General features: G+C 33.9%; 3 protein-coding genes and 1 non-coding gene across 4 annotated transcripts; all 4 read right to left on the bottom strand.

Annotated features, from left to right (window-relative positions):
- Window positions 1-2,371: 2,371 nt before the first annotated feature.
- LOC108203165 (uncharacterized) lies at window positions 2,372-3,525 on the bottom strand. The gene is made up of 2 exons (XR_010287896.1): window positions 3,387-3,525; window positions 2,372-3,240 (listed from the first exon to the last, which is right to left on the bottom strand). It is a non-coding gene; the product is annotated as an uncharacterized LOC108203165 (transcript).
- Window positions 3,526-7,750: 4,225 nt separating this feature from the next.
- Window positions 7,751-13,841, bottom strand: LOC108200532 (uncharacterized). Its single transcript, XM_017368721.2, has 8 exons — window positions 13,682-13,841; window positions 13,324-13,412; window positions 10,627-10,690; window positions 9,923-10,000; window positions 9,210-9,286; window positions 9,044-9,110; window positions 8,857-8,964; window positions 7,751-8,136 (listed from the first exon to the last, which is right to left on the bottom strand). Exons 1-8 carry the CDS (start codon window positions 13,751-13,753, stop codon window positions 8,107-8,109), a joined length of 585 nt encoding a protein of 194 aa, XP_017224210.1. The 5' UTR covers window positions 13,754-13,841; the 3' UTR covers window positions 7,751-8,106.
- A 2,341-nt stretch (window positions 13,842-16,182) lies between these two features.
- On the bottom strand, window positions 16,183-16,823 carry LOC108200454 (protein LIM1). Its single transcript, XM_017368609.2, has 2 exons — window positions 16,427-16,823; window positions 16,183-16,315 (listed from the first exon to the last, which is right to left on the bottom strand). The coding sequence occupies exons 1-2, from the start codon at window positions 16,737-16,739 to the stop codon at window positions 16,296-16,298; spliced, it is 333 nt and encodes a 110-aa protein (XP_017224098.1). The 5' UTR covers window positions 16,740-16,823; the 3' UTR covers window positions 16,183-16,295.
- Window positions 16,824-17,081: 258 nt separating this feature from the next.
- LOC108200453 (uncharacterized) lies at window positions 17,082-26,381 on the bottom strand. The gene is made up of 7 exons (XM_017368608.2): window positions 25,986-26,381; window positions 19,257-19,430; window positions 19,093-19,185; window positions 18,942-19,010; window positions 18,174-18,380; window positions 17,577-17,702; window positions 17,082-17,463 (listed from the first exon to the last, which is right to left on the bottom strand). Exons 1-7 carry the CDS (start codon window positions 26,235-26,237, stop codon window positions 17,308-17,310), a joined length of 1,077 nt encoding a protein of 358 aa, XP_017224097.1. The 5' UTR covers window positions 26,238-26,381; the 3' UTR covers window positions 17,082-17,307.
- Window positions 26,382-26,407: the final 26 nt, after the last annotated feature.

Genomic DNA, 26,407 nt, shown 5'->3' with positions numbered 1-26,407 from the left:
ATGCAATTCACGTGGAAAGTTTATTGTTTGACGACCTCAGGGTCTTCTAAGTGCCAATCTTTTGTTCTATGACATGAATTTTTGGAATTCTGATAAATCTATCTGTTATACGCAAAAATCACCGTGAAGACCCGGGCCATAAAAGAAGACTATGATGGGCTCAAGATTGGACCAAGCCCAAACTAGACATGTCAGTCAGAAGAACCCACTTCAAGAAGATTGGGAGCGCCCTATCCTCAGGGCGCGCCAAGTTGAAGCTTACAGAGAAAGATCGTCATTTGAAGTGCAGAAGGGGACATATTTTACCTAGGGGGACGCCCTTGGTGTGTATAGATCCTACTGTTAATTTGTCGAAGACTCTACCATGTAGTCTGAGGAGTTGCCCTCTTTGGGAGATAGAGAATGAAGATTAGAGGAGGCCTTGCTCTGTAGTCTGGCGAGTTATCCTTGTCGGGGAGCATGTGGAACCCTCTTCAAAGCGCGTCATGGAAGGCTCTATCTCTGTAGTCTGGCGGGTTGTCCCTGTCGGGGAGTAGAGAAGCGTCCTTGCATTTGGGGTAAGTCTTGGATGCTCGAGAGTCTACAAGGCCCAAGCCTAGGCCTCATCGTATTGGGCCCCTTTCAGGAGGAAGACAGCAGAAGGGTAAGCCTAATCCAATTAGGTTTCTTAGGAGAAAGAACTACGTACTGGCTTCATCCCCTATAAATAGGGGTATCTAGGCACATCGTGGGCATAGGTAACTCTTGGGAACAAGAGGCCGGTGAATAGACCCCTAGTTTTCTTCGCAATCTTGAACCCTATGCCTACGATCTCAGCCACATCCAAACACACATCATCACCACCCCCTATTCCGACGAACAACCGCCGCAACAAATCTTGATTCACGCCGAGAATCTAATCTTTGTTAACAAACCAGTTTTCTCCGTTAACACTATCCAAGATAATGAATCCCTGGCATATACAACAATCACAGTGATTTATATATTTAAACATCATCAACGCCACGTTATTTGAAAAAAAAAATTGATACCCAATTTGGGTTTCGGTTTTCTAACATTACTCTTGTATTCCATAATTTCCATTTCAACAGTGTTTGTAACTATCTTCCAGTTAAGCTGTGAATTCACAGAAGTCAGCTGCATGGAAAGAATGTGGTGAGGGTAATTGTCAATGGTCATTTTTTAACGCGGATGTAAGTAGTCATATATTGAATATTACCAAATGATTGACTGCTTTTTGTGTGTATATTTCACTCTAGTTTCACCATCACTTCTGTTCCAACCAGCCTCAACTGAGACTAGAGAAACGCATGAATCATCACCTGCCTTTCATATTCATTCCATAGAAAATGCCGACATAATTTAGTTAAAGAAAACGCCGACATGAAAGTTTTCAGTTTCATCTTGAAATCAACAATCCTGAAAGAGGTGAGAAGCTGATTCGTATTTGGCGTTGAAGATATCAATGGACGCGAGACAGGGCCGGCTCAACAGTCAAATTTTTAAATAGGGAAAATGGATTTTTTCGTCACTCAACTTATTATGTCTTTAAAATCTTACCACTCCTTGGCAAAAAAAAAAAAATCTTACCACTCAACTATAAACTTTTCTATTTTACTCACTTATTCATTTATAATCTTATTTGCTATCAGCCTGCCTAGAACAATTTTTTTGCACTCCTTGGGCACAAGTCAGGGATTTTTGCCGTCCAAAACGGTTTGTTTCGCAGCATCATATGAATTTATTTCATTAATATTCTGGTGTATAACTATTTTGAATGGGGTGATGGATTGATTTCGACCTCAAAATATGTGGTTTTATTTCTGGATGATCATGTTAAGCAGACTAAATTTGGTACAAAGTCACAGACTCGGTGAGCGACAACTAAATGAATAGTAATGTTAAAAGCGAGAGGGTTATTCATACGGAAAAACTTAGGATAGTAACTGATAAGCGACAATTAAACGAATATAAGACAACAGTGAGCCGTTTTAACAGCAAAACTTAGGATAGTAACTGATAAGCGATAATTAAAGGAATATGAGACAACAGTGAGCCGGTTTTAAAGATAGGTGTAATCTTGTCACCCTGGAACATTCTTGAACATTTATAACAACCACTCAAGTCCCATACTACAGGCAATCAATGTATATAGTCAGAAAGGTCTTGTGGCTCCACTGAAGTTACAATGAAAAATTATGATTCTCAGCCCCTTGATTGAAAATAAAATTTGAACTTATTAAGAAACATGTTTTTGACTCTGCTAACTTGATTGTTTGCCTATGCCCCCAGAGTTTTATAAAAAAAAAAGGAAAAAAGATCTAGAACAAACCCGAAGACATAGCAAGGAAGCTACAATGGTTGTGGTAACTTCAAGAACTTGAAAAGTCATTCGCTTATACAAAATCAAGTTCAAACAATTGAAGACCAAATAATAACAACAGAGTAGCTTACAAAGGGAGTAGTAACATACACCCAAACAAAGGAATTCGCAAACCACATGCAACAAAACAACTAACACAATATAAATCTTGCATTCATCGAAAACTAGCTCTTTTTCTGATACTACCTGGAAATTTCAACAAAATGTGATGAGATAATCAGCTCCACTACAGGTAAAAGTTTTGGTAGCATCATCAAAAGCAAAGTTATAAGCCAAGGGACAACTAGACTGAAAGACCTCAGTGTAGCTACTTGTTTGGCACTTTTGAGGATTACTGAACTGGCCAGTACAGCACACAAAAGGATTTTTGAAAACCAGACATGGAGTCAAACAAGCCACAACTCTTCCTTTAAATTTAACTTGCATTGCTTTTGGACACTTCTCCGCCAGGTCAACTTTGCACGAGACCTTGGTGCAATTTCCACTTCCACCAAGTGGCACGACAGATAATTCCATGTTATAGCCATCTACGAGGCTAACATCATATGAATCAGCATCTGAACTTAAAATAAATTCAATCACCGACACAGGAGCTTTAGCCATCTCTCCTTGACAACGTAAGTTGCCACCACAGTCGCCTATAAGACATTTTCCAATGCCATCTTTGTTGAAGCGGCATCCATCACGTGCCCAAATTCTGCCTGACCAATTATCAGGGGCTGTTATGTTTTTTGATTGCCCTTTTTTGAGCTCGAGACCACCATTCATAAGACTGGGAGCTTGGTAGCTTGTTAGAATCCCAGGCCATATAGTTCTTCCACAATTGTTTTTTAATGTGAATACTGTCCCATCAGCACCTGCAGTTAAAAATCCAAAATCAAAATGGTTTCTTGTCAAGTTGATCAAACAGATAAATTAAATTTCATCAAGAAAATTATTCAATTTCATGTAAATGTAATATGCAAAACTTCAACAATTCCATATAGCCATTCACTTTGAATACCTAAGAACAAGAACAAGAGAAGGATTAGATGTGAAAATGCCATGAATTGTTTTATATTGTGGACTGGTACACAGGAGTTATGTGAATATTTGAACTCTTGCATTGAATTTATAGAGGGGGAGGGGGAGGGGGAGGGGGGTCAAACTTAAGTAACACATTTACTAATTTAAATAAATATTTTAGAAATACTCTTATTATTTTTTTTGCATGGAATAACTGTCGAGATTCATTGGAAGCAATTAAAAGACTATATTTGGTTGACCTGAAAGAATGACTCTATGCATCAATATAAATAAATTTTGGAGTTTACAAGTTATTAACTTCTTATTTTTAGTGCTAATTATTACCCCACAAACTACATGTCCCTCTCAAGACATGAGTCTCTGGAGAAGAGGGATGAACATAACTTTTATAGAAAACTGTAGTTAAATAGAAAAGGATAATAAAAATTATGATACTGAATCTTTATCATGAAAGATAGATAGGGAGAAAAAAAGGGACAAAACACTATTTGATTACAAAAAGAAATCAAAAACAAACCACAAAATTTGACATAGCCATTGTGCCCTCCAATTTCAATATAGATGTGCTGCATTGCCTGCCAGTCTGCCACTGCCAGGGAAAAGGACTTAAACTTTTTGTGTGTTCATACACCATTTTATTCTTCTACCTATGGTGGCTCCTTTTTATAAGCGATAAATGTTTTCTAGAATCTATCATTTTTATTTATGAAAATATTGAGTAAATTACATGTGTATGTGTAATTACCCCTGCAAATTATGCTAAAGTTATAGTTACTAAGATTTGAATGTTTCAAATTTTTTTGTCAGAGAAGAGAGATATCCAGCAGACTACATGTACATTCATGCTCGTTACAAAAGAACATTGAACAACGGAGTTTAGAGTCCAGGCCTGATCGACTTACAAGTGAGTTTGAGGACTTCGTGTCCAAGTTCATCTCCACATCTGTGAACTAGCCACTACAAAATGCATGGACCAGATTTGCTAAGAAAAACCTGCAATTTTTCGTGATATGCATGTAATTCGATTAAAGAATTGAATTTTTCAAAGAACAGGCCTAACTGCTGAAGCACAATCATTTTAAATATCATGTTGGTGATAAAGAATGTAGACCTACCAATATCATCTGGGGAATTCTTCATGTCATAACGTTTTGCACCTGCTAAGATATGATGATCTTCAATTATTTAAAACTTAGGCAGCTGTTAGCCATCACAATTGTATTTACACATATGTAATTCACCTTTATAAGCGTATTTTCATTTGATCAGATTTTGACCATAATTGTATAAGTTGTACACACTGATTATTTTGCTTTGAAAGTTTTCATGCATAATTATTTTAAGAGTTTATTCCATTTTGCATCCCGCTGGTTTTGGCCAAAATCACTTTATTACCTGTACTTTCTATAATTGCACTATGCATCCCTTTACTATTTTTGGCGCGGCACTTTGCACCCTGCCCGTTAAAACACACAGGGGTAGTTTGGACAATATTTAAAAATTAATTATAGATAGATTTTAATTTAATTTTTTTGACTCTCTAAACGATATTTTTTGAAAATTCTTAAAGAACAAAAGTTGTAGAGAACGAAAAGATCCTTTTAAAACAATAAAATTCAAAATTATTGAAATCTTTTTTGTAATTTTTTACTAGATTACAAAAATTAGAGATCTTGTAAGAATTCGTGATAAATTCAATTAATTTCGGATTTCGATGATATTTGATGATTCGGAAAACACTTTCAATCGTCTATAACTTTCGTTCATGTTGTTTCCTCATATCATGTTTCGAAATATTTTTGAAAAATTGAATTTTAAACTAAAAACATGAGTTGTAAATACATTTTATTATTTCAAAAATATTTCAAAACATAATATGAGGAAACAACATGAACGAAAGTTATAGGTAATTGAAAGGGTTTCTGAATCATCAAAAATTATCAGAATCTGAAATTAATTGAATTTATTACGAATTTTTACAAGATCTCTAATTTTGGTAATCTAGTAAAAAATTACAAAAAAATTTCAATAATTTTGAATTTTTTTGTTTTAAAAGGATCTTTTTGTTGTCTACAACTTTCATTATTTAAGAATTTTCAAAAAATATCGTTTAGAGGGTCAAAAAAAATAAATAAAGATCTATCTATAATTAATTTTTATATATTGCCCAAACTACCCATGTGTCTTTTAACGGAAAGGTGCAAACTGACGCACCAAAAATAGTAAAGGGATGCATAGTGCAATTATAAAAAGTATAGGTAATAAAGTGATTTTGGCCAAAACCAGCGGGGTGCAAAAGGGAATAAACTCTTATTTTAATAGATGGCCGTCTAGTTTAGCTTCATTATTTCATATTGGATAAGCATAAACTCTTAAAATCTGATTAAAAATTATAAGCAGCACAGTAATTTGAGCATAGATATTTGTTTAGAGTGTACTTCTTGGAACTTAGTTTTAAATTTGATCGAGTCCAATTTGGATCAGAATATACTTTCTTGGACTTATGTCTCACCATGCTCATAATTTGCAGTCTGCAGATATGATTCTTTAATGCAGAAGAAATGCATTCCATGTCCAAATGCAGAATAACATGAGGATGACGTTAAAATATAATAATATGATACTGTTAAGCCCTCCTCCTAACATCTCGAGGTTTTAGGAGAATTGGTCAGTTAACATAGTATGCTCATATTTGGCCCTACTCGGTTCGGGTCAAGTTTTTGACATTGATTTAGTGTACAACTAACGACTATTTGAAATTTTAATATGCTAAAAAAACACTAATATTATATGGTAAAAAATTCTAGTTGAGCGGATAAATTACCCCATCAAATGTATGAGCACACTGCAAATAAAACAGAAGAAAATTCCCATTCCCAGTACCCTGAAATCGACAGAACAAAAAAAAATGTGTGTCTAAAAGTGAAGAGTCTCATAAACAAAAACAAGCTTGAAGTTCAACAATCTTTAGTTATCCTTCACATGTGCCTGAACTGTATTGAGCCCTTCACTTTCTTCTCCATAGTCCTGCAGGCAGAGTATATGCTAATGTACTGCTTGAGAAAGAAACAAAACGGAAGGACGGGTTTATGAGCAGGGGTGCGGGTGATAAGGTTGTTGTTTCCGAATGTGTCTGATCTTACCTTCACAACAACGCGAACATCCAACTACCTTCCGAGCACTGCCTTCAGAATCAATCTTACACAACTGTATGCAGACATATTAACAAGTATGAACATTTATACTTAACACGAAAAAGTATACGACATGAACGAATTGCCAGGTCTACCTATTACTTAACAGTTACTCCCTCCGTCCCTCGGAGTTGTATACGTTTGGATTGGACATGGAGATTAAGAAAAGTGTATAAAGTAAGATAAAGTAGTGGGAAAAAGAAAGAAAAGTGGGTAAAGTGACGGGACCCATCAATATTTAAATGATAGATTTAGAAAAGTGGATGAAACTAGTGGGTGGTTGAGATTTTTATATTATAAAAAGTTGCTATTTTGGGAAAGTTTTGAAATGTATAGAATTGGGTGGAACATCCAGAAAAGGAAAGTGTATAGAATTCAAAGGGATGGAGGGAGTAACATACATTTATCAATACCACCTGCTAACCTAAACAGAAAAATAAAACCCAATCCAGTTACAACATCATCGACTGCAATGCAAGTATCTTCAATCAATCAACGCAGCGGTAGCAATTTAAGCCCTGACAAACTTGTGCACAAGTAAAAATGCAGTCATAAAATGCTCGAATTATCACGACGAATAAAATGGCAAAAAAACATAGTACAACAGACATAATAAATCACAAGTAAAGACATACCCTGACATGTTTGCTGATTAGCAATTAAGCAAACACCTTCCTGACAGCAAATAACAAGCAAATCAGATACAAATATACAATTGTTTTACATACATGATACATCAATAATAATCTCAATAAATTAACAAAATTTCATACGTCCCTGCTGTACGTGAACGTAATTAACTTGCTCTTGGTGAAAATAAATCGGAGTTGGAATTTACTTGTACGGTATCAACTCATTTAGATTTACATTGAATAGAGTGCAATAACCACAATCTTATTATTTTCGATTCAAAAAATTTATTCACTTCATAATCAAACTAATCTCAATTTCAATATATACTGCTGAAATTAAATTTAAATTGAATTTTGATACTATATAATTGTTCAAGTCCTGTATATTTTCTCATTCTTCCATAATTTCATTGTAAGCTGCTAAATATTATCGATTTGTATGGTCTTCTATTATCACATGCAGGAACGTGAAGGATATATAACATAATAACACTTCATCTACAAATCAGTGGGCATCCGAAAGAAAATCATCATCTTTTAAGAAATATATATAATGCAAGAACAGCGTCCGGTACCGGAGAAATTAATACCAACAAAAACAACGCATATAACTAAAACACAGCTTGATGCCAAGCTCTATAATAGACAAACATCAGTGCTCTTTTGTTGGTTCAATATGTAATTCCTTTACACTGAAATTTAAATATAAATCTTTGACACTTAAGCTCATAAATCTGACAGTACTCGTTCTGCCACATATGAGACAAAATCAGCAATGTATCGCCATTTCTTCTACCATCCACCAAGCAAGTTTGGCACGCTGACGAGGTAGTTAAACATAGGACAACGACATATTAAGTTCACCCGCATGTCATCCTAATCTTGCTTCTCTTACTAGTACCTGGAATAGGTCAAAGTAATAAAAGTTAGAAAACCTAAATACAATAACAATGCAGAATAAGAATCAGATGTATATAGAATTGTTGGCGCCGTAAGAGCTAAAATTTTGTGACCAAATTAGAACTTTTTAGCAAATAAATTTCCTCAGGAGCTGCAATCGAAGTTTCTTTAGCAAGTTAGTGCCGAACTGAAACTACACTCTGCTGATGTGACTATACCAAATATAGTAACTCAACTTGCTAATTTAGTAAATTTGAACATAGCGGAATTACTACAACTCTCTCCTATACTCAATACTTACACAAGGTAACTAACAAATGAATACATTAATAAAAGCATATAACAAGCAAACTAACAGAAACAACAAAGCTCGAAAGGTTTCAAAAAAAATAACAACAATAAGCATATAAAAACTGCTTTTTAACAATATGTGCATGGAGTGAATGCTAATTTTCACCTTTACTATTTAACACAGTGCACCTAAGAAAATTCAGAACATAGTATATTAACTTTCCTTAATCTCCCAACACCAATCATATACTTTTAGTACAAATAATTTAGCTACTTGGATGAAAAAAAAATTGAACCAGCAATCTAGTTGTGCCTAAAACAAGTAAATTTCTTTAGAGCTCCAAAATCGATTAAATCAGACGAAGTTCTGGAAGCAAGTACAAAGGAATTAAATGTCTAGAGAAATAAGTAAGCTCAAACTTCACAATACCTCTTCAGCAAACTTTATTAAAATAGTTGTTCGAGGTCGTTGCTGCCCGTCCACTGGTACAAAATGGGCTGTTACTACAGCAGGAAACCCTGCACCATCCAGAACACCCTTGCAAGAGGAAAGGAAGATCCTCTGAGCATTTATATCATATCAAAATTAATGTAAACAGAGCTAAGATAATACATACCCTCACTATTCCTGCTACAAAAGCCCCGCAATTAAATGTTCCCATATCTTTTGGTACTGAAATAAACCTACATTAAAAACCTAAAATATCAGATACACATCAGCTAAAATGCACAACATAGATAGACAGAAGTACATTGTAAGAACAGGAAGCATGATGTCGATACCTATTCACAAGGAGCTCCTTTTCGCTAATCATGTATTCATCTTCATGTTCAGTGCCTTTCTCAAGAGAGTCAGCTACCTAGTAAGAATATAAGAAAATTATAGAGCAAGTGAACTAAGTGCTCACTTATCAGATGATGACAGTGTAACTAGAGCACAACTTTTGAGGCAGGTTAATATAATTGAACTGATCACTTGCCTAGTTGCTTGACTTGTGGGGCATGTATTATTTTCATTAAGCAAATTGTGTTTCATGTCTCAAAGAGGTACTAGTAAAAGAATGACTGTCTTTAAATACTATATTAGAGACATCTGAGAATACAGGAAGAAGTAGTTAGCATTTGAAATGACTGTAAGCGTTACATTTACATATCAAGTGCAAGCATGCACTATAAGATTATCTCAGTCCTCTCATATTCATCATATTAGCCATAGCCCGTAGGCAAAGAGATGGCATGCTACATGCTTACACAGTGATAGGTTTAAGCGATGTCATATGAAATTACAATAAGTGAGAGCAACAATCAAGTTGCATCTGGCACACATAAACCTGCCCTCTACCACCCCAAGACAAGATCTATGCTGCATATGTGCCATCAGACAGGACTCAGCTTGCAATTTTATTATCCAAAATTAATGTCCTCACTGTGACTACTGCACTAATTTTTAAACAAAATTCTGCAGGATCAGCTAAAATGTCAAAGAATGTACAGACCTTTCCAAACAACACCTTCCATACTGTACTGTGCACAAAAGACAATATACCCAATAAGCGTGTCTCCCTTCTATTTCCCTGTAGCATTAAAAAAACCAAAAGATTGGTAATTAAGGAAATCACTGATAAAATGAGAACGAGCCGCATCAGGACAAAACCATATGCATGACATGAGATTAAGAACACATAAATAACTCCAGATATAACATATGCATGGCCTAGCAAGGAATCAAAAGCATATAAAGTCAATTAAAGAGAGTGCGTGATTTTGGGACTAAACATTTTTACTATAATCAAGGTGTTATTTTTTCCTACACTTGCAATATTTGTCAAAAATATGCTTTAGTGAGCATACTTTAATCCTAATAAAACCATTATGATACGAATAGAAATTTACAGCTACAAAATTTTGATTGCCACAAAATCAACCAATTGTCAAGTGAATTGTCAATATAGGACACACACCAACCTAAGCATTTCAGTAGCTTTATTTAATTATTTTCGATTTAACCTCAAAGCACACTGGAGCATACACATGTAAATGTGTAATGTGAACGAAAAACAAAAATTATGCTCAATATGCAAACTTTATGCAGCTCTTAATTTCAAAATGTCATCCTAAAATTTTCATGGTCCAAACAAAATCTCTAATGTGTCATACTATATAATTCACATAAATATGCAGCACTAGCATAATGTCATACCTTCTCTCTGTGACAAAGAAGTTCCAAAACACGTGCCCCTACAGCATATCCTGCATCCTCCAACCTGTAAACCATCCAAATAGATCACTCAGAATCGGCATTATCATTATCATATGCAACTTTCAGATAAATCAGCACATCCTTTTTTATTTTTAGTAAAAACTTGAATTTTAAATATTTCTGCTTTATAAATCTGACTGGCATATAATGATCTATACATTATTTCAATAAATCATTTATCACATGAAAATGATTATAATCCATATAAAAAAAGTTATTAGTTCCAGGCATTCTTTGATGTACACTATCTATAACTCAACTCTAAATATTAACAATGATTACAATTGTATATATTAATATCTTAATACTATAGAAACAAGCAAGATCCTAAACAATAGAAAACAAATCCTAATTTATAATTATAACTAAGTACGTATCTAGTATCATAATCAATAACAGAAGCTATTATCTACCCCTAATGAATTTGTACAATCTAAGTTACTTTCAACTAATGTTCATTACAATTGCAGAATTCTGTGCTCTGCCTTATTGTGAGTATGTCCTCTTATCAAGTTAAAGGTGCTTCAAAATTTTTAATAGTCAATATTAGAAAGCTATATACTAAGTTCAAGGGTGGATCTGTACAAGAAGGTATAATCAGTTCTAATAGTCATGTAATAAACATCAAGAGAGGTGACTATATACCAGTATGGTTTGTCAAACAGAAGCTGAAGAATCTCTAAGCGATATCTATGTCACCGACTTGTTTTTTCTATTCATATTTTTTTGTAACTATTTTCACATGGGCTTCCCCTGATCGATTGTCGTAGCAATACAACTTCATATAAGATAATTCCTACAGTCATGAGTTATTTTTACGAAGTCGAACGGAGATCATTTGACCGACATTATGGGAGGTAAAGACAGAGGTGAGTTCTGGAGCAATGTAATTCCAAAACCTCCTACAAAGCTGATATCGCAAGCTTGTTAAGTCGACAATTCGAGCCTAGGCATCCAAGTACCTTCAAATTGATTAGTCGACAAGTCGCCCGACTACTCGTAAAAAGTTGAAAAATAGTCGACATACATATATTTAGAGTAATTATAATATATAACATTAGTTAAGACATATCAATTCCATAAATCAAATAAAGCTAATAGATAGTGAGTTAAAGTACCCAAAGTCATATAGTGAAAATAACTTAAAAAACACAATAATGCATCAAAGAGTCGAATAAACTAAACAAACACAATTATGCATCAATGAGATCGGAGATGAAGGCAACTGGAGATGATGACATTAGGTTTCAATTAAAAATCACGTAAGTTTTATTAAAACCTCTAATTTTTAAGTTCGGGTCAAGTAATTAGTCGGGTTTCGGGCCCAGGTTCCGGATCGGATCTGGGTAAAACCCATGAACGCCAAACTGAACAAGTCGTGGGTCGACTTTCTCTGCTATGTCGACTCGCCGACTAGTCGTCGACTAATCGCCGACTTGACAACGATGCTGATATGTCTTGATACGAGTTCCTAGTTAAATATAAACTTTTAAATTACGTAAGTATACTAACAAAAGCAAATACTGGTTTAAAGATATGCAATTTTCAAACGTAGTTCAGCTTTATTTTTGGTCAGTTTCTGTAAGCACATATGGCTACTATCCTTATTGTAAGTGACACTCACTATTATCCTGTTCTTTGGCTTTATTAGTTGGAAGATGCCTCACAACACCATTAAGTAGATTAAACAATAGATTAGTCGCAATCATAACAATCAGTTCAAGAATAATATACAAGTGTAGCTAAAATCTTGATATCGACCACCTCATTTATAATGAATTATACCTCTATGAACTAAAGTAAACTAAAAATTGTTCTCATTGCATGACTTAGGACTAAAGAAGCATTCTGTGTGAACTGGATAAAACCGCTGCAGATCGCTAAGCAGCAGAAATATATAAAAATAACAGTAAAATGTTAAGAGATAGAGGCAAAAAAAAGTCTCTTTTATGTGTTTGCCAGTATCTGTTACTCCCTATGTCCCTCTAAATTCTTTAGAGTTTCCTCTTTTGCATGTCCCCTCATTTCTTTACATTACAAAACTTTCCTAAAATAGTTAATGGGTCCCACCACTTTTCCACTTTTTCTTCCTTTTCACACTACTTTTACTCCACTATCTCCCTTTTATATATTAAAAATCAAAGGGTCCCACCACTTCAACCATTTTTTTTTCTCTTTTTCACTACTTTATACATATTTCTTAACCTCCGTGCCCAAACTCAATGTAAACTATTGAGGGGGACGGAGGGAGTACTATATATTATAGTAGGACACAAGGGTAAAATTGCCAAAAACAAAAAGGTAGTAAACTTACATATATAACCTTATAACATAAACAAAATAACAAGAACAAAGAGCTGACAAAAAAATTCGAAATACTCCTCGCAATGTCAATCCACAGTATTAGGTCAGGTGCTAGAAAAAAAACCGCATTGTATGTGAATGCTAATCAAATATGAGGTGGTACACGAGAAAGTTCCATTTTTTGCATAGGATACATGAAAAAGTAATCACCTATACAATTATATAAATTCATCAAGTAAATGGGAGCAATAGACTTAGAAAATAACATCAACGATGCAATTAGATCTGTGTAAGAAAGTAGGATCAGATCTCATAGTTGGCACGGTTACTTACCTCCGCTCCAATTCCGCAATATTATCAACTTGAGTCTGATTGTACTGAACCAGCTCCGAAAACAAAAACGCAAACGCACTCAAACTGACCTACAACAAAACATCCATCACTTACAACCACATCACCAAATTGATTTCCAATTTCAACTCCGTAACAAGAATCATCGAGTTTCGACAAGCCACACACACTCATCACTCACCTAGTCCAAGTACAAACACTATAAAAAGCTACTAGTATGATTCAATTGTATAAACAGCATCTGAAATTCAACAATGAGGATGATGTATGTGTGATGATATGCTTGTGCGTGTGTTTCAGATCGAGAGAGTGGAATAGATACAGAGATGTGTATGTATACCTCTTGTTTGCCTTTGCTGATAGGTCTGTCGAGGACGTTAGCGTATTGTTTGGTCTTGCCGACTCCGATCATCTTTTCCGATGGCTGCTTCTTCGATCTTTCACTTGTGTAGAATCAAACGACGCCGCTGCTTCTTCCTGCTTCCTACGAGTAATATTTGATTTTTGCCAAACACCTGTCTATTTTGTTGAAAATATAAAAAACAAAAAAAAAATTAGGAACAAAACGTACTTCGATGATTTAATCATTCTATATATTATATATAATACATTTTATTTTATTATTATATAAATTTAATCTTTATCAATAAGATGTAACTGGTATTGATTCTGCGATAATATACCAAATAACCAAATTATCCTCATAATATTTATTATATATAATGATATAATATAATAAAAGGCATGTACATGATATAAATAAATATTTTTATATTATATATATAGTTTGTATTATATAATATTTGTATATATATATATTATTAATATTGCTTTTATTCATGTTACGCATCGATTATATATTTTTTATATAAAAAATGTTTTTACTATATAAATTAGAATATGAATTATTTAGGAAAAAAAATATGTATACACTTATATTTATATATACACACACACATATATGAGTATTATCTAAAACAATATATTTCTTAAGTATTTTGGATTCGATCATTTATAAATATATCCATTATTAAATTAAACAATATATACAGTAAATTATATATAATTTTTCATCAATATTATTATAAGAGGTTTTTTATATTAGTAGGATAACACATCGAGTTTATCTATATGATCTCTTTCTTCCCGTTTCCGAACTTAAAATCTGTATTATCGTTGTATCATCGTTTCATCTTGATTCTCGAATTCGTCCTCGTACTGAATTGGTATAAACTCTTCGATCCCGTTTCAATATATCAAATAGATTTAAATATCAATATTATGATTAAGTGTTTCTACTTATCAAATTTTTTCTATCCATGCGCTTTAGAGTTTAGGAATCATATTTTTGACCATTTTTCGCCCATCTAATGGCTCGATATGTAAAAACTGCACAAAAATAAGGAGAATGGAGATATCACAAAATTTACAAGTAATGCCAAAATAATAGAGATGGGAGAAATTATCCCAAATATTGTTCGGTATTATAGACGAAATGGCGTTTTATTTTAAAATACAAAACTCTACATCATATAGTGTTATAGTTTTTAAAAGCAACCAAACACTACTTTGTGTAGTGTTTCAAGAATCAAGAACTCGTCTCTTAGCAGTTTTTCCTTTGATTTCTTACCTGAAATGACCCTTGATTGTCCTCGATAATCAGTTTAGCCTCTCCTTGATCTCACCAATGAAATCTCAACAAATAGCTTTTCTTAGCGGCATTCAAATATATGGTATTTGTGAATTAAGCAACGTGAGCTTAGAAATCTATGAGCAGAAATCTCATCTAGCGGAGTATGATGGATAAGGTGAAATTAGGTTTGACACTTCGTATAACATTTTATCTTTTGAAAACTTTACATGAAGTAGAGTTAAGGTTGCCGACCCTATTTCGTGTAACGTTTTGTTTTTTTAAAACAAAATGTCACACGATGTAGTGTTAATAACTGATATTCGGGGTCAATATTTTTGATTTACGCTGTTTGGGATATTAAAATTTGAAATTATGTTAATCGGGGGTAACACCAAAAAATAGGAGGATATACAATTTTTTTTCCTTCATAATTTGCATGATATGAATAGAAATATTTTAACATCCAAAATTTTAGAACTTTTAAAAATATAAATAACGTTTCAATTTTATATAATTTTATAAAATCACATCTAATACACTACCAATTTTTATATAATAACTTAATCGGTGAGTAAATTTTTTGCCGTGCCGTTGCATTTCCAAAAATAATATTAGAAGGATTGATATCAATTTAATAATTTATACTCGGTTATAATTTGAAAATTAAGTGTTTATGTCATTTCAATAACTTTTTATCATCAACTATTATACACTTCTGTCAAAAAAAAAATTATTATACACTATACACTATTTAATAATAATTCTAAATATATACCATAACATAATTTTATAGATCAGCCATCAAGCAACTGAGATGGTTGCCGCCATGGCGGAATCAGATCCTCCGGTGTCCCACTTTCTACAAATCTGAGCCTCACTATATATATATCTTTTTCCTTTTCCATAATTTTCATCGTTCCTTTTTATGGTTTCTTACTCTCTTTCTTTTTGCAGCATTATTTATGTTCCGGTGCTCTTTCATTATTATGGAAGCCTTTTTCAATTTGTGTTATTTTTGTTTCAAAACTAAAAACACCCAACACGATTTGAGGCTGTGGACACCCACTTTGATCTTTGATGTTCTGAAAATGGACCAAGTTAATTTAGCAGGCGAGTTTTGTTTATGAATGAGTTGCCTTGGTTTTTGCTTGTGTTCAAATCCTCCAATGCAATGCCATAAGATTTTTAACTTAAGAAACACTGAAATCTAATCATATCAAGATAATGTATATGTAGTCCATAATATTAATAGCACTAGTACATTGTTACATGGACAGCCATAGAGTAGCTATCCACATTTATTCCTACACTTCCTCCAGCCTCATTTCTTCAAAATCTCACCTGCAAAAATTTCAATCATTTAGTGGAGTTTGCAGCTCTCTTAAACTCGAAAACCCGAAAAAGCTGAGCAAGTATTTCAAGTGTAGAAAAGAAAATGGGAGAAAGGCTTACATGGTTCAAAATTAGCAGTGCATTTGTCAGGTAGCTGCAATGCCATGTTCCGATCAACACCAGATATCTGAGGGCCGTTGATAAGCACACATAGACAAGGCTGTCCGAGTGCTTTGATGGCAGCACAGCAAGCTGGACTTGGTGATATGGGGCTGAAGGGGGCGACTGCTGCACGACATGGAATCATCTGAATCAATGATGAGAAGAATGTGTTCCCACACGTACGTCCGCTGCTCTGCTGCACTGATCCTGCCAGCACCAACACCACCATTAGTACTGAAAATAATGCACTTGTGTCGACAAGCTTTCCCATTTTTATGTTCAATAGAATTCTGAAATTGATGGATCAATTCAACAGATGGAAACTTACTTATATACATGAGCCATGGATGCTGCCCCAAGCTATCTTTTGCCGCTTTCCTAATTTCATTTACAGTTGAATCATGCTATTTTCAAGCTAACTCTGCCTCTCCTCAGCAGTTTCAAAACTCATATTTCATGACCCTGCTCACCTTACGTATGCTAGGTCAATTATGTACAAGTTGTAATAGTTCAAATGGTCTTCAGTAATTTATACAAGACAAGATTATATGTAAAAGAAGAAAACACAGAATGCTACCGAAAAAAAATGAGAAACTAAATGACTCATTTCAGAGGACTTAACAAGTTATATTTTGCATTCCAGTGCTTTTGGTAAAAGAAGTAACATTCATATCCCAGTAACATAAAGTACAATATGGTCTGTATGTAGTGCCTAGTGTTTCTCCAGGCTACAGATTCGCGGAACAACAATATCCCAATCTGCTATATAATTTAGACCTTCAGAATAATGTGAAGTTACTAGCATCTGCATCAGTCTCAAATAAGCCTGTGTTGCTGAGTTACATAGCTCCTTTATTTCCTTTGAGATTAATTGCAGAAAGCTCTTGTTCGACGAATTCTCCTGCGCAGATTGGGGGATACTTGGCAGCAAGAGGAGATTCAGCAAAATGACCCAACGGCTCCAGTATAGCGTCAGATGCTATATGTGCAAACAACTTGAACAAAAAAAAAAAAAAATACATTAGCAACACAATATACCATGTAAACAAATTTGAGGAACAATCAACGATTGCAACAGTTATGATAACACAGATATTGATACACTCACTGTCGATGACACTCTCCAGAGGCTGCGGTTTTGCTCCAATGCTAATTTAATTGCATCAGTTGTCCTTTTAGTTACGACAACTTCATGCATACCAGCTATACAATCTCCTGCAGTCAACCATTCTATCTGCACATAGAAACAGTGTGCAAGTTTAAACAATCATAATTCATATAACATTACTCAAACTGCAAAACCTTTTTATATATGTTAAACATAAGTAATTCCTCAAGGTGCAGCATGAGGAAAACTATATCGAATAAAGCACTGGGAAAAGATTGGCACAGTTCTTTTAAATCATTTGAAGGACACATTGTCACTTCCGATTTGATTTTTATACAAGTGTATACAACCTATTTGCAACTAAACTTGTCCATTATGATTTTACAAAGAATTATACAAATAAGATTTTTCAGCTCTACGAGCAGGATATACTGGGCATTTTCCTTTATACTTTATCTTCATCTATAAAAACCACCTTGTAAGCAAAATTCAAGTGAAACAAGGATTAGAAACCACCAAACTAGTTTATATAATCAAACTCTTTAACACCTTTATCCTGGAAAATCAAGGAAACCCTAATCTGAAATGCACCCTTACCTGCTTTCCAGCTTGAATAAGAAGGCATCCAATAGGGACCTTCACCTCGACTTTTTGCCCATTTCTCAGCCAAATGCTTAAACCAGGAAATCTACTTCTACCATGAATTGTCAGAAAGTTAAGGTCATAATGGTACCCTGCAAACACAGTGCCCTCCTTGCCATACCGACTGAGGTCGCTACCTGTTGGAGCTAGAAGATGTGGTCCCTAGAATTAAGTTTGAAGGCAATTGTTAAAACCAACAACCCAATCAAAATTTATTATGGCACATCCAATATACAACAAGATATACACATGCATGGAAACCTATCTTTTCATCTGTACTCTGCTGGAAATTTGAGAGTTAACTTTGAACAAAGGAATTTGATAATAAATTTGTAAATGATGTTCTAAATCCTTTTATTTTTTTAAATTATGCAAACAATGAACATACAAAATTTATTAGGACACTCGCCTCAGTAGATGTAAATGCAGACATTAATCAGAAAGACTGTAGCCTGTAGACACTTGAATGCAAAACGAAGATGGTGAATCTGACAAATTAATTTGTTTGCACTTACCATATTTATCTATAAACAATTCTAGTAGGGTGCTGGATTTTTAAGTTTTATGCAAAATTTTGCATATTTTGAACCAGCATTTTAGACAAACTAAATCCGCAAAAGCCATTTTGCACACTTAACTTGTTCTATGTCAACGAGTACACAAGAAAGCAAGTGTTATAAAGAAACAAGTATACTGAAAAACAGTTAAACATGCAGCCTGTACCTGCTTCATGCGACTAGTGAATGCATCGTTTGGAAGACCAAATCCAATTGCTGCCATTTCAGCAACAGCCTTAAAAGAATAGTTCAGAGATATAAAACTGTAAGTCACAATGCAAACTGACAGAATTGAACATATAACACTGATATCTTACCTCAATAGCATTTACCATCTTATATCCCCAGGAGTCCATTGTGTCTTTCCATTCAGAGAAACCCTCAGGTATAACAGGTTCAGAATTCAATTCCTGCAGATAGGATGTTCTAAATAATGGTAATACATCAAATATCAATTTGAATACATGGAATATATATTAACCTGAAAGCGAGTATTTGATGGTCGAGAACCAATCCTCCACATGTACCGCCACTTGGGATCTGGTCCTGTAGGAGTTAATGGTCGATATTCTTTTGGCATTTCTTTAAACCTTTCCTGCATTTCCTCGTCAACCAGACTACGAGGAACTTCAACTCCTTCAGGGGTCACTCCAACCTGTCACAGGCAACTTGATTATTTAAAATACGCACAGACAGACATGTAGATGATGTATTAAAATGACTACATGTCCCATAAACCAAAGCAATCTTGAACTTCAACACCATCAGTTACAAGAATTATATTATTCTGAAAAAACTTCTGACAAAAAAAAGATCTTTACAAAATAGAAACTAGTGAGGAGGTGAACAGTTCTGAAAAAACTTGGCCAACAATCAAGAGAGTATCATTCAGATTTATTAATAATTTCAAACATCCATTAACCACAGCTTTAAGAACAGCAGACATTGCAGCACTTCTCTCTACAACAGAACTCCCTTTCTTAGAGCTTTGTTAATAGCTCTTTCTTCTTTCTTTCATCTTGTTGCAGTATTACAACAATTTCTCCTAAACAAAGCAGAACCAGAATGTGTTCTGTTTTCCGAAGCAAGAGATATTGTGATTTCAACACTTTAGAAGCTGAAAGTGTGCTACCTCTGAAAGCTTTCTTTGCTTATGTCACTCAATTTTCTGGGATGATATGTAATAAATCACAGCCATCTGCGATTTATTTAACCACCCGAAAATGGTTTGTGAAGCCCAAGAGTTGTGAATGCCCTCGGTAATTAGAGTCTTTATACTTGCACTGTAACAAAAATAATCTCCCCCACCCTCGAACTCATAAAACCACCATGTATAAGTCCTCATCTGGTCCTTGAAGTAAGTACATTTCAGCAATCTGCCAGAATTTGGTTTTAACTTTTTACATGCATGATGCACCTGTAAATGAACTGCACAAGAATTTGATATATTGTGGTTTTTTATATTACTGTGGAATGTAGATACTAGTGCTCCTTGCGGCCACCTGTGTGTTTTTAACACCTAGACGACTGGGCTCAAAACATGTTAGATAGCATTGTGTTTTTGCATTAACAACTCCGCTGAGGGTATATACACAACTATGTGTACCTTCAACCTAATTCAACCAGCAGACACGACTCTCACCTAGTAACTTGTGCAATCCAGATATCTCCTAGAATTTGGTTTAAGAAAGTCCAGCTTGCTATACACACACACTGTACATAGTGACCAATTTATTGATTGCAAGTGTAGCAACCAATATCTTGTTTCGCCATCTAGCTCACGTAATGACAGCAAACATAAAATACCACGCGCAATTGTATCCTATCATCTATTCATCTCAACCAATATATAATAGTTTAGAAGCTTTAACGGTTCCGTACTCACTCCAATAATTATGGCAAGCTGTCCAGTGAAGCACAGTACCACACTACAAGTTTCACTACCCTTTGTTACTAGCCAAACAAAACCAAAACCTTTAGCAAGTATTGTCACTTACACCACACTGAAGAACAAAATCTTCCACTCATGTTTCCCTAATTGTGGACCATATACTCATTCCTTGGCTTCTAAAACTGATATGTAACCTTCAAAATATTGATGATTAAAACTCTCACAGGTTAGGACAAACCTTACACCACATAGACACAAATCACCTACTTCAAATTTTGAAATTAGCCTTAAAATCCCCATTGTGTTACATACAGACCATCAGCCATCGGATAGAAATAATTTCTAGTTATGACCCATTATCTAGAACTGCTCCATATTTATTACCATATCACTCTTTACAAACTAGACCTGATGTGTACCATGATTAGCGACTGTCCCCTGCTCCTGCTTTTGTAACAGCTAATATCTTCATTCAAGTAAAAAAGTTCAACTACAGACTCGATAATTTAAAACTCTCTTCTGCCTCTATCACACTTTTTAGTGTAACAATCACTCATGACAGCTAAATCCTTTACACTCACCAAGTTAATTTTTGAGAAAAAGAAAAGGCAAAACATCTTCATAAGTCCATCACACACCCATTAATACCTAACATTTATAGATCAATTTATGCAATTTCTTCCAAATTATTTAACTGAGAAAAATTCAATGACCCTAATCATTCCTCTCAATAACAAGCAATATAAATGACCTAACAACAAAACAAAAACTTTACAAAATTGAGATCTTCCACATGTAAAAAAAAACTAAAAATAAAAAACCCTCACAAGTCACAACACCTTCATTGCAACCAACTTCATATGACAATCAACGGCATCTTCTTTAACATACCAAGATTTCTTCATCAGACCATTAACCAATTTAGTCAAATACTGCATTATTATCCAGAAATATAAAGTTTAAACTCGTCACTTTTAACCCTTAAGGTATGGGATATATGCGTATTGACCTCTGTTCTGCAACACATGTTTATAAGGAAATATATCCTATATATAACGGAAAAAAGAAACATAATCGTCCCTCTAATATATACCGTTATATACCTCTGCCGCTGTCATAGTACAAGGGTCAATAGTTACATATCCCCTTAGGGCTAAAAGGTACACAGTCATAAATTTTGAGGATCAAAACGTCATTGAGCCACAAATTTTATTTTGGACCAGTATAGCAATCAAGGAAGTTGAATCATAACCTAGCACAAAATCAACCTTATTATTTAGCGTCTCAACAATATTACAGTGTTAATAGAGAATGTCAAGGAACATGGTAACAAAGAGTATGGTATGAACAAACATCTCTCATGTCCCACTTACTGTCTTTTCTTTTCTTGTTAAATATTATTTGATTGATTGCCAAACTTTTAACTCAGAAACAAAAGACTCGGGAACATAATATATAGTGTTCCGACACTTTAATTTGGACATAAAAATATATTTGGGCGAGTACAACATATTGTACTCTCCTCTCCAGATAGACACTCCTTACACACGACATTTCTAAAAAGTAAAACTGCGCAGTCTAAATACATTCCACTTCAAAAAAAAAAATCAAGTGAAGGTTCAAGTTATGGCACGTTGAAGGAGGGGCCGAAGGACCAAATTTGGTGCTTTGGTTAACTTTGGGCTATTAAGTGCAAATGAATTTGCCATGTTTTATAAGTTCACGTCATGTCGGCACTGGCTGTGTAGAAAATATTAGTGCTTCAAATTTAAACAAACATAACAATTTCTAATATGAAAGACATAATTATATTGAGATTACTTATGTTCCATCTTTGAGATCTTTTCTTTGATGACAGTTGTGTTGAAATATAAAGTCTTGGTGCACTATAACTTAATGTAATTGTTACTACTAGAAATTTTGGTGGATGATGTGTAGAGGATTCGGAGTTCACTTCACTCGGTCTCAATTTCATTGTCAGCGGAATTTTTAAGCTTATAAACCTTATGATGTATGTGTCTTTAACACCTTCAAAGAACCCAGTGACCAATATTATTGTGTGAACAAACACTCATCACATTGCACTTCGCTTTTTTTCCGGTAATTGGTTGATTCCAAAGTTTTTTTATAAATCATATAGTATATGCAATCAAGTATTATTCTTACCTCTATTTGTATGTGAAGAGCTTCATAAATAATCATATGAGCTAATCAATCAGTTTACATTCAGCAAGAAAAGACAGTAGGTGCACCATTTAAGGTGCTTGTTCACACATGGGTTCCTTAATACTCCTCTGGGGTCGTTTGGTTCGGGCTTTCCTGGTATCAGGTATGGGTTTTGTTCATTCCAAACCTATACCTGGTGTTTGGTTGGAAAATTTCTTCCATCAAACTCATTCCTCAAACCCACAAGGTATGAGATTTTCATACCCAAGGAGGGAGGTGGGTATGAAACATGGGTTTCAGGAATCAAATTTTTTTCCTTTTATTTTCATTACTATTTTTATCATTTCATGTAGATTATTAATACAAAATGAAATTAATGACTCAAAAATACATATAAATATTAATTTAATGATATTTTAAATTAATTATAATTAATACCTTATAAAAATTATAATTCAACCATATTCATTCCACCACTCAACCAAACACCTGATATCAGAAATGATACCTCAAACCCATACCAGCTTAACCCGATTCCTCATTCCAACCTCATACCTCCTCTCCAACCAAACGACTAAAGTGTTGAAATGTATAAAATTAAAAATAAAGTCGATTTTGTAATAGGCTATGATTCGACTTCGTCGATTGGTCTGTGTGGCCTGGACCCTTTTAGCCCAAGATAAGGGATATGTGTCTATTAACAAGTACGGAACATGGTTTAATGGCCAAATGATCATTTAAGTCAAGTCTAACTTGCAAGTAAGTTGTCAAACACAAAAAGCTTGCAATGAAATCACTAAACTATTTGAAACGTTCAATCGAGTTTTTCTCCATCAAAAACCGTTAAAAATTGAATGGAAAAATGACTTGAAATGCTGATATGGCTCTTTAATATCTAAAACCTCATTTAACTCATACCCAACTTGTAGTTAGGTCACTTAACTAAAGAATCTTTCAAGCAAGTAATTAAAGTATGTAATTATCTTATCTTTTATATTAAGAATGCAAATCTTGATTTATAATTAGAAGAATTTTTTATAGAATTGAGCAATACAATTAATAATTTAATCGAATAAAATCATAATACTAAATAAATTATAAATTTTAACAAGATTTATTTAACAAGATTTTTAGTAACTAGTAAGAACAATAATGATGTAATTAATACAATAACTTAAATACAAATGTTGATAAATATACTAATTTACATAAGCTAATACTCCCTCCGTCCCATTTAATTCTATACACTTTCCTTTCTGGGATGTCCCACTTAATTCTATACATTTCAAAATTTTCCCAAATTAGTTAATGGGTCCCACCACTTTCTCACTTTTCCTTCCTTTTCACACTACTTTTTACTCCACTATCTCTCTTTTATATATTAAAAATTAATGGGTCCCACCACTATACCCACCTTTCTTTCTCTTTCCCATTATTTCATACTACTTTATACACTTTTCTTAGTCTCCGTGCCCGGTTCATATGTATATTAATCAAGGGGACGGAGGGAGTACTCGAGTATATATACATTTAGCCAAAAAAATTGATTTATTGATATTAAAATTTAAGACAATGAATTTATACTCGAACAACGATATATTCATAATATAGTTAATTTGTGAAATTAATATTATGTTTTACAATTTATTATAAATGTTTTGGGTTTGATGACCTTTGCAAGTTACGCATAAGTTGAGTGATCTTTCTGCCAATCATCCTTCAATTAAACACATCATTTCTTACATGGCAAGTGAGGTGGAGCTAACAAAACAACATCTAACGGACTTCCGTTAAATTCAAACTCAACTTAACGGCCCTGATTTTTTAATGTTAGATTGACTAATTTGCAAGATTTAATTGATTAAGTGATTTATTTGAAAGCTTTTTGAGTTTTATGATCCTTGCAACTTGAATGTTAGTTGAGTACTTGGGTGATGAAATGTCAATTAACCCGTACGGAATATATACTTGTGTCACATAAACCCTCTGAAATATTAATATACCATTATACTCATCTATCACGGTAGGCATAAGAGTCCATAGGTATATATTGTGTATCTTGATTGCTAAATCATATGGATTTATACTTTAGGGCTTGACGGGTATCCAAACATAAATTTTAAAACCCAAAAGATCATTAAGCCTTTTCTTTATAAGTTTCAATACTTAAAAAACAAAGCGATTCATAGAACACTTAAGGGGCGTTTGGTTGGAGAGGGTGTATAGGATTGGAATCAGAATTCGAATTAAGGTGGCATGGGTTTGAGGTATCATTCCCGATATCATGTGTTTGGTTGAGTGGTGGGATAAATATGATTGCATTAAAATATTCATAAGTTATTAATAGTGATTAATTTAAAATATTATTAAATAAATACTTATATATATATATATATATATATTTGAGTCATTAATTTCATTTTATATTGACAATATACATAAAATGATATAAATAGAGATGAAAATAAAAGGAAAAAATTTGATTTCAGACATCCATGTTTCATACCCACCTCCCATTTTGGGTATGAAAATCTCATACCTGTGGGTTTCACGAATGAGTTTCATGATTGAAAATTTTCAACCAAACATCATGTATGGATTTGAAATGAACAAAGCCCATACATGATACCAGAGAAACCCGAACCAAACGACCCCTTAAGAGCATCACCAATAGTCTCTTAGTTGGCTCCTATCTATAATATAAAATATTAAGCTCCCACGAAGTTAGCACATTACTAGGAGTTTAAACTCCAATACTACTCTCTATACTTTCTCCTAACATTATATTTTATTATTATTTAAACTCCACTATGATAAAAGTTCAAAGTTATATGGGTGAGAGTGAATATTGTATTATAAAAAACAAGTTAAGAACCATGTAGTTGCTCTTAAAAGAGAGGAGAGAGAAGGGGCTCCTAGTGTTTCTAGGAGCCACTAGGAGTCTATTGGAGCTCTATTTTTTCTTATTCTCATTATTTTTTGTTTTAAGAGCCAATTTAGGAGGCTATTGGAGATGCTCTAAGACAATAAAAAAGAAACCAATAAAAATCGAATCTCACAGATAAAACAAACCGAAACACACTAATCTAAAAAACCCATAAACAAAACACCCAAACTTAAACGAATATAATTAATGGGGTAGAGCTATTTGACCTGATAATGGAGATGGGGTCTTTCTTGAAGCCTCTTAAACTCAGCTGGCATTTCAAAATACTTCTCCATCATATCAATAAATCTATCATTATCCTCAACTGAACATCTCGGATCTTTCACTAACAAAGCCCCGGTTTCCTTAAGAATCCGACTGACTTCACTGCAGAGTGAGATGAGTTTCGGATCCAAATGGGTCGGATCCGAATCGTTTGATTGTAGATATGGAGCCAAATCAATCACTTGTAGCTCCATTTCTTCTTTTTTGTAAGTATAAATTTCGGGGAGTGTATAAATTTTGAGAATGTGAAATGGGAAGAGGTTTCTTTGCGTGCGGGGAAGATTTTGGATTTACAGAATTATGGATGTTGATGATGGCGGGAATTTATTACCACAAGTAAATGGTGTTACTAAATGCTGTAACG

This window comes from Daucus carota, chromosome 9, assembly GCF_001625215.2.
Source record: "Daucus carota subsp. sativus chromosome 9, DH1 v3.0, whole genome shotgun sequence".
NCBI classification, from domain to species: Eukaryota; Viridiplantae; Streptophyta; class Magnoliopsida; order Apiales; family Apiaceae; genus Daucus; species Daucus carota.
This window is presented reverse-complemented; position numbering and strand designations above follow the sequence as displayed.

What these genes read in the sequence shown, in the direction of transcription:
- LOC108200532 (XM_017368721.2), bottom strand. Translation starts at nt 13,753, where the DNA reads ATGATCGGAGTCGGCAAGACCAAACAATACGCTAACGTCCTCGACAGA. An exon ending in ATTGCGGAATTGGAGCGGAG is followed by an intron (nt 10,691 to 13,323) that starts GTAAGTAACCGT and finishes GATGGTTTACAG; the next exon opens with GTTGGAGGATGCAGGATATG. An exon ending in TAATAAAGTTTGCTGAAGAG is followed by an intron (nt 8,137 to 8,856) that starts GTATTGTGAAGT and finishes GACCTATTCCAG; the next exon opens with GTACTAGTAAGAGAAGCAAG.
- LOC108200454 (XM_017368609.2), bottom strand. Translation starts at nt 16,739, where the DNA reads ATGGGAAAGCTTGTCGACACAAGTGCATTATTTTCAGTACTAATGGTG. An exon ending in CACTGCTAATTTTGAACCAT is followed by an intron (nt 16,316 to 16,426) that starts GTAAGCCTTTCT and finishes AAATTTTTGCAG; the next exon opens with GTGAGATTTTGAAGAAATGA.
- LOC108200453 (XM_017368608.2), bottom strand. Translation starts at nt 26,237, where the DNA reads ATGGAGCTACAAGTGATTGATTTGGCTCCATATCTACAATCAAACGAT. An exon ending in GACCCCATCTCCATTATCAG is followed by an intron (nt 19,431 to 25,985) that starts GTCAAATAGCTC and finishes TGCCTGTGACAG; the next exon opens with GTTGGAGTGACCCCTGAAGG. An exon ending in AGATGGTAAATGCTATTGAG is followed by an intron (nt 19,011 to 19,092) that starts GTAAGATATCAG and finishes TATTCTTTTAAG; the next exon opens with GCTGTTGCTGAAATGGCAGC.